The 8,692-nt window shown below is 48.2% G+C and overlaps 1 protein-coding gene across 1 annotated transcript in view; it reads right to left on the reverse strand.

Annotated features, from left to right (window-relative positions):
* Positions 1 to 1,517, reverse strand: part of NINJ2 (ninjurin 2) — a 74,247-nt gene extending 72,730 nt beyond the window's left edge. Inside the window, exon 1 of the mRNA XM_065923598.1 lies at positions 1,154 to 1,517. Coding sequence (XP_065779670.1) covers positions 1,154 to 1,300 — 147 coding nt within the window. The 5' untranslated portion in view covers positions 1,301 to 1,517. The remainder of the gene's footprint in view (positions 1 to 1,153) is intronic.
* Positions 1,518 to 8,692: the final 7,175 nt, after the last annotated feature.

The following is an 8,692-nucleotide window of genomic DNA, read 5'->3' on the forward strand; positions in this document are numbered from 1 at the left end:
GAGGAGCCTTCCAGGCTGCGGTCCGTGGGGTTGCAAAGAGTCAGATACGACTGAGTGACTAAACATGCACATGCAAGGACAAATCAGAGGAGGTTCCTCCTGAGAGCAAGGAGGGAAGGTCTCCCCAACACAGTGACATTTGAGCTGAGACCTGAATGTGTTAGGAAACCAGTCGCGGGCAAGAGCCTTACCGGCGGAGGGAGCAGCCCACCCAGGATGGGACCACATCTGGATGGACGACAAGGAAGGAGACACAGAGATGAGATGCTACTGCATCAGTGGTTTGGACACAGTTTTCCAGGCAATCCTAGGACCTCCCCGGTTTTGTCCCAGGAGTGGCGGAGCCAAGGCGGAGGCCCCCCTACCTGGCCCAGCACACATTACACCTCTGCTTCAATGAGAAGCATGTACTGGGTGCTGCTTAAGATTTTGCTCAAAGAACAGATCCCATGATCACAAATTCCCGATCTCCAGACTCCTCCATCCTTCCAGTTGCTGGACTCTGAAAAGTCCTTCTCCACCCTCTACGGTCCGACTCTGTTCAGTAGACAGAGTCAGAAAGTACAAGTCCCAGGGACCTGACCCTCCTTGTCGGAATCCCCTCTGCCTCCTCCTGTGGTGCTGGACTGGACTTGCTGATGCCCCCACACCCATCCCCCTGGGGAGGGACTCAGGTATCTCCCTCCTCCCGATCTCGCACTGTAGGAAGGAGACGCTGTGTCCCACACCGGAGAGCTTTATCCGGAGATGAGGGAACGACTCCAGCTTCTTCCAACCTGTGCTATGGAGAGCTGGCCAACTGCCCCCTCCCTAACCCCAAACTCCTCTCTTTCCTCTTCTCCGGAGCAGAACGGCCCGCAGCCTTCACAGAAGCTCTGGGGTGTGGGGAAAAGCCCCGGGAGGGATGTGCAATCAGCTTCTGGTAACAGCAGCATGATTAACTTTGACTGACGCGAGGAAGCAGAGCCCAAGAGGGATTCTAACAGTCCCTTTCTCACACATTTCAGAACAAGTGGAGAGTCTGGCAGGGAGACAGGGAGAAAAGGGATAAACCGGCGCAAGGGGAAGTATCCAGTATCAGAATGTCCATCCTTGCTCCTCAGCATCCCCCTGTGCCCCCGGCCCCTCTCCCCTCTGTCCCAGGAAGACTTACCTGAGGGTCGACGATCCCTCTTTCTGGTTCCATCCTGCTGCTCTCACCGGCCGGGTGCGGGTCAGACTGCGTGGGCTCCAGGCCCTGCCGTCCGGTCTCTGCCATTTCCTCTGGGTGGGAGAGACCTCCCAACGGCAGGACAGACATGCTGTCCGCCCGTCTGATGTGGGATGCTGTGCTGGCCTCGGCCCCTGGGGAGCATACACATGCATACACGTGTGTGTGTATGTGTGTGTGTGTCCGCTCCTGGCAGTGGCATGTGGCACGTTGGCAGGTGGCCTTTTGAGTCGGTGGCGACAGCACCGTTGACCCCAGTGGCCCCAATGCCCCAGAGACGCTGTCTGAGGTCACTCATCCTGCTTTTAGCAAGAGCGGTTACTCCTGGCAGAGAAATCCTGTGGGTTTATCCCGGAAATTGAGAAACAGCCTGAAGACACCATCTGGTTTCCTGCTGGTGGAGCCAAATAGGGTCCCCAATCACCAAGGCCGGGGGGCCTCCAGCTTATTTCGAAGATTGAGGCTCAGGGATTTCCGCTTTCCTTAGTTCCCTCTGCCCCTAAAAGTTAAAAAAAATTGTCATTTACTTAATAGACCCAAAGCATAAGCCTTACTCTACTAAGTGTGTGAACAATACATTTGTATTGACAGTTCAGTTGTCATTTTCTCCCTTGATTAGCTAGAAAGAGAGGAGGAAGAAGTTGTACTTCTAAATTCTGTTTATGCAAGGAGTTGCATTTCCCCTGTTTTTAAAATAAAGCTACCAGGAATGAGTCTTTTTTTGGAAAGATTTTCTTCCTCTTGTTTACCTTAGAGCCAGAAACGCCTCTGGTTTGTTCCCAAAGCTGGTTTTAGACATCAGCTTGTGTGTGTGTGGGCGTGAGAGGCCGCGTGAAATGTATAACCCAGTTTAATGGTGGGGGGAGAAGGGCAGTCACAAGTGTACTCCCACCACCCTCAAACACAGCAGTAAAAGGGCAATTTCTCTGCTTGTATGAAGTGATGTAACGTATTTATAAGTCCCCATCCTGCTGGACAGGTGCTGAGAGGGAGGGTGGACTGTGGGATGAGGGTTAATCTATCAGACACACTTGCATTTAATTTAAATAACAAACAGTCCAGCCGAGATAGAATACACAGTCTTGGGACTTCCTTCGTGGTCCACTAGCTAAGAATCCACGTTCCCAATGCAAAGGGCTCGGGTTTGATCCCTGGTCAGGGACCTAGATCCCACCTGCTGCAACTAAGAGTCTGCCTGCCACAACTGAGACCTTGCACAACCACATACATAAATAAATATTTTTAAAAAGAGAATGCACAGTCTTTCCAGTTTCCACTCCTGTCCCCCACAGGGGAGGGGTGTGATTTCTGTATGTTTGTTGGCAGAGGGGTGATGGCCTGTCCATCTCTGCTAGTTTCTACTCTGGAGCTGCTAGGCAGAGCCCGACTGGGTCTGCTCCTTGCTTCTGCTGAATAGCCTTGGTGGCTGGTGTCTGTGGCCAGAGTACCTCCTGGTCCTTCTCTCTTTGCTCTTACGGACCCCAGGGGCTCCCTTGCTGACTCTCCCCATCTGGACTCTGGTGGTGACTGGACCGCCTGAGACTTGCTATGACTCCCATGAGCTCGTCTCCAGGTGGTCTCAGATCAGTGGTCTCCTCGCCCCTCTCCCCAGCCCCCAAGATGGTTCCCTCTAGAAACCCTCCTACCAGACACCTGGCTCTTGGTCCTGAGTTTCTGATGAAGGCCAGGCCCAGCCCCACTTCTGGCGAAGAATTTACTTTGACAGGGCTGCTCCAGGTTGGTGCGGGGGCAGCCTTTAGGGTGACCTCCTTCCAGACCCCAAAATGGGAGTGAGAGACAGAACCCACCATCTGCTGAGCCTTCTTTCCAAAATCTACAGCAACACCCACCCCCCACATCTCCACTACAAGGCCACTAAGTGACCAACACTATTCTAAGCACTTCGGCACTCACTCAGTCACTCGGTTCTTATTACAATTCTGCAGGGCAGGTGATACCATGACCCCGGTTTCACATCCGAGGAAACAGAAGCACAAAGAGGTTACGCTGCCCAGGATCGAACCAAGATTTGAACCCAGGAGATCTGGATTCAGAGTCGTGCTCCCACCCATGATTTCAGCTCAGAGAGGGGAGATTAGGACTCACGTCTGAACACCTGCCTTCTCTTTCTCTGCTTCCCTTCTTCCCATAACCCACATAACCTTGGGTCAGAAAAGGTGGGCTTTCTCTTCTTTCTCTTTCTGTTTGATTGGGACTTGCCTTATGTGGAACACCTTGATAATAATTCAAAAAGGAAATAAAGACATTTAGAAGATCCTCATTCTTGGGACTTCCCTGGAGGTCCAGTGGTTAAGAATCCCCTTTCTAATGGAGGGGTCATGGGTTCCATCCCTGGTCAGGAACTAAATTCTATATGCCATGGGGCAACCACTGAGCTCACATGCCAAAACTAAGACCTAATGGGGTATGTGTGCTCACTCAGTTGTGTCCGACTCTTTGAGACCCCATAGACTGCAGCCCGCCAGACTCCTCTGTCCATGGAATTTTCCAGGCAAGAATACTGGAGTGGGTTGTCACTCCCTCCTCCCAGGGATCGTCCCCACCCAGGGACTGAAACCACATCTCCTGGGGCTGCTGCATTGGCAGGCGGATTCTTTACTACTAGCCCCACCTAGAAAGACCCAATGCAGCCAAATAAATTAATATTTTTTAAAAAATCCTTATTCTCAACAAAACCTGGCTTTCAAAAATACAGTCTCAGTGGAAAACCTTCTTTTGAATGTAAGAAGCAAAATATTAATTATTCCTTTCTCCTTGCAGTTCTGTTTGTAACAACCTCAGTCATCCTTTAGACAATATGATACATCTGGCTAAATAGAGGGGAAATCAGAACAAAAAAACGCAAAAAGAGTAAAGCACCTGAAGATATTTTCCCTCCAAACCCCTATTAAAAGCACATTGGTTTTAAAAGGAAACAGCTGTAATTGGCTACAGTAATGGTTTCAGTTTGGCAAGATCTTCTTGGATTTGGACTTTCCCCACCTCATAAGCATCGTTTGGAAGTAAATTGCAAGCAGGATTTGGGAGATGGTTTACCTCTTCTGACTGGACCAGGGCTCAGCAAACTTCTGTAAAGTGATAAAAGGGACAGAGAACAAATTTTTTTTTACCCTTATAGGCCCTCCAGTTTCTGTTACACCTAGTACATCTGTCTCAGCTCTGCTATTGCAGCCTGAAAGCAGCCGTAGACAATATGTAAATGAAGAACTATTGCCATGTTCCAATAAAACTTTATTTACAAAAACACAGAGTGGACCTGATTGGGTCCCGCAGGTTGTACAATCTGCTGACTTCTGTTTCTAAACAGAAAGAGGATCTAGAGTCTTCATTATCGCAACTAGGTCCAAGTTCCCAGACCATGTCTTTTTTTTAAAGAAAATTTTATTTATTTTCTATAACCTTAAAAATATTGAAACATAATTAATTTACAGTGTTGTGTTAGTTTCAGGGGTACAGGAAAGTGATTCAGTTACACTATACATATATCCATTCCTTTTCAGATTCTTTTCCATTATGGGTGATCACAAGATATTGAATGCATATATTCTATTTCAGATTCTTTCCCATTATAGGTCATTACAAGATGTTGAATATAGTTCCCTGTGCTAAACAGTAGGTCCTTATTGTTTATCTATTTTTATAGAGTAGTGTGCATATATTAAATCGAAGCTCCTCATTTATCTCTCCTTCCGCCCCCCCCACCCCCACCCCACACCCCGGCCATCTCCCTTGGTTACTCTAAGTATGTTTTCTATGCCAGACCAGGCCTTTCAAGTCTTAGTCCCACTTGAGAAGTGCCAGCTGAGCCCCTACTGCAAAGATGTGAAAGTGTTAGTCCCTCAGTCATGTCTGACTCTTTGCAACCCCATGGACTGTAGCCCACCAGGTTCCTCTGTCCGTGAAATTCTCCAGACAAGAATACTGGAGTGAGATCTTCTCCACCCAGGGATTGAACCTGGATTTCCCGCATTGCAGGCAAAATTTTTTTTTTTACCATTTGAGCCACTGGGGAAGCCCTGCAAAGATGATATGATATCAAATAAAAATACATGCCCTTGTGAGACACACATGGCAAGTTAAGCTGTCGTGAAGAGTACTTCTGACCTTGGTTTGTAATACTGAAACTGTTCAGTATAACAACGGAGGCTGTTCAGTCTGTTTCTCTTTACTGCCAAGGTGACTTCTGCAGTGGGAAACCCATGGGACATTTTTAGGGAAACTGCCTCTTGGAAAGTATGTATTTTTTTTTTTTTTAATGTGCTTGAACTTATAGGTAAGTAAATACTCAGAGCAACTCAGAAAGGGGTCATGGAGTAGGAGGCCCACAGTGAGACCCTAGGGCTAGCTTACCATGTAGGAGGCACAGAGAGGAGACCCCTTAATGCTGAGTTGCTGAGACAAACCCTGGGTGAAAACTGGGTGACCTGGGATCGTGTGTGCTGAGTCACCGAGTGTTCTCAGCCATGTCACTGAACCTCTCTGGATCTTACATTCTCCTTCTTGAAAAGTAATGCTGTCCCGAAAGAGGATTCCTAACATCCCTAAAGCTCTTAAATTCTGTTTCTAAAGTGTATTTTTATCGAACACTTCCTGTGTAACAGCATACGATCTCAGATCCAAGTCTGAATTTTAGTAAAAGTTAAGAATTTCTAAGGGCTTCCCCAGTGGCTCAGTGGTAAAGAATCTGCCTGCCAATGCCGGAGATATAAGAGACCTAGGTTCGATCCCTGGGTTGGGAAGATCCCCTGGAGAAGGAAATAGCAACCCACTCCAGTATTCTTGCTTGGAGAATCCCATGGACAGAGGAACCTGGTGGGCTACAGTCCATGGGGTCACAAAGAGTTGGACACGACTGAACAATTGAGCAGTCACACCAGTGCAGGGACTGATGAGGAGCCCAGCTGGCCAAAGGCGTCATTAAGAATGAGGCCGGGTGGCTCTGACACCATCCAACAGAGCATTTACATCTTCAGTGTTTCGTGAAAGCAGCCATTAGCCACGTGTAGGGACTGAAATATGACTCGAGATATGAAATATACATGAAACATGACCAGTGTGACTGAGAATCTGAATTTTAAATTTTGTTTAATTTTAATCCACTTACATTCAAGTAGCTGGTAGCTACCATATTGTACAACAGCCAGGAGCTTCTGAAGCAAAAATCACATTTTCAAAGCTTTGCTGAGCAATGGCCACCACTATTAAACATTCCCATCCTGGACACGAATCTAGCAATGGATGTTCATTAGGTGAAGGCTGATTTGACATGAATAGGAACCCAGGGCACGCAGGTCTCGCAGGAATGCCCCAGGAGGCCTGGGGATGCTCTTGGTTGTGGTTAGTAAAATTCCCCTTTGTTCTTTTGCATTCAGAGTACGGGGATTTTAACTGTGACTCAGAGCTCCGTGAATGATTAATACCTGGTTCTCCTTGCACTGGCACAAAACACCTCTCACCTCATGATGAAAAGGCTCCTGGCACTCTTTCGGTGGCTCAGGGGTGAGAATAGCTCATCTCTTCTTAGTCATAGAAGAGAGAGAGACCTCAGACTCTTCAGAGCAAGGGGATCTTTTCTTAAGTGAAACCTTGTGGAGACATTACTGTCAAGCGGCTTAAAGGGAAGCTGGTGGGACCCTAGGATAATATCACTCCTGTCCCTGCTGACCCACTGTCTGTTTCTCAAGTTATCCCTAAGGTGCCTCCTGGGAACCACTCGAATTCCAGGCAGGTAGTGTGGTTTGTACGCCTCTAAGCACCTCTGGCTATGTTGGGGCTGTGTAATCACAAGTCACACAGGATCACGTGGGGTTTTTCAAGTCTTGAAATGACACATCAGGGAAAAAAAGAGAGAGAAAATGGGAGGAAGTCGATTGTAAAAGCACAGTGAAAATTATGACTGTTTACCCCAGCAGCAGGTGGGATACTGGTCCACAGGGCCTCGTTGCTGACAGAGTGTCCCCAGCCAGTGACGTCTGCGTGTCGCTGTCATACCAGGACTTGGGGAGGGTGTGGGGAGGGTGAGGCCAGCAGGTGCCACAAGGGAGCGGGGGCGAGGGTGCAAGGGCTGCGCACACAGCCGGAGACCAGCGGGAAGGGCAGGGCCGGGGGCTCAGACGGTACCGCTGCGGGTTCTGAGTAGACTGGAGGTCAGAGCTCACAGACTGAGATGGAGGTGCCAGTCCAGCCACTCCGTGTTACAGGTGGCCGGGGGCTCAATGGGGAAGGTGGAAGTGGAGTTTCCTGGTTACCCTTCAATCCCATGGATGTGTACGTGTGATTGTGTGTGGGTATGTATGGGTGTGTATGTGTCGGGGGGCACCAATATGGGGAGAGTTGCTTATGGTTTCAGAGTATTCTATACACACTTTATTTCATTTGAGCCTCCCAATGACCCACTTGCAATTTACAGATGGAGAAACCAAAATCAGAGTGACCAACCCAGGATCACTCTACTTTCAGGTGATGGAGGCAGGACTCGGTTTAAGATTTCTCCTTTCCAGTTCTTTCTCTTTTCTCTCTGGTGACTACTTAACACGCACACAGACACACCAGTGTGATCTATAATAGGGTGTCACACACACACACACTATCATTATTTCTGCCTGTGCAATGCAGCTCAACGAGTTTTTGAAGAGAGTATCTCACCATCACCTAAGGAGACAGACCTAGTTTTCTTTTGTTGCTTTTTTTTTTTAAAACTTTTTTTATTTTGTAATGAGGTATAATGGATTAGCAAACAATGCCATGATAGTTTCAGGTGAATAGTGAAGGGATTCAGCCATACATATATACATGGATCCATTCTCCCCTAAACTCCCCTCCCATCCAGGCTGCCACATACCATTGAGCAGAATTCCCTGTGCTATAGGGCAGGAGACAGACCTAGTTTTAACTCCTGGGCCTTACCAGTTGTGTCTGTCTGTGTTTAATAGACTTTATTTTTTGGAGCATCTTTAGGTTCACAGTACAATTGAGTACACACAATGTGGAGAGTCCCCATAGACCTCCCCGCCCTGCGCCTCCCCCCCATACACAGAGCATAGTCTCCCCCATTGTCACACCCCTGCTGCTGGGGTGCACGTGTTACAAACAATGAACCTATGTCACAAGTCATGATCACCCAACGTCCGAGGTGTGAAATGGGGTTCCGCCTTGCTGTTGCATGTTCTGTGGGTTTTGACTCGCTGTGTTTTGAGCACTTTACTTTGCCTCTTTTCATCCGGTAAGAATGGGGGCCTTAGTACCTAATTTATCAAGATCATGGTGAAGATTAAACTAAGTCAGATCATGGATGTAAAGTCAACTACCTGCCTGGATGGTGTGAGAGGGACTCCATAATGGAGCTAATGTTAATTTTCGTGTGACCCTCACAAGTCTGAGCCTGGCTATTGAGCTCCCCCAAGTCCTTCCCTTATTCTGTTGATCTCAGGCCAGAGCCTCGAGTCTGAGCCTAGAAAATTC

This window comes from Muntiacus reevesi, chromosome 1, assembly GCF_963930625.1.
Source record: "Muntiacus reevesi chromosome 1, mMunRee1.1, whole genome shotgun sequence".
Classification (NCBI taxonomy): domain Eukaryota; kingdom Metazoa; phylum Chordata; class Mammalia; order Artiodactyla; family Cervidae; genus Muntiacus; species Muntiacus reevesi.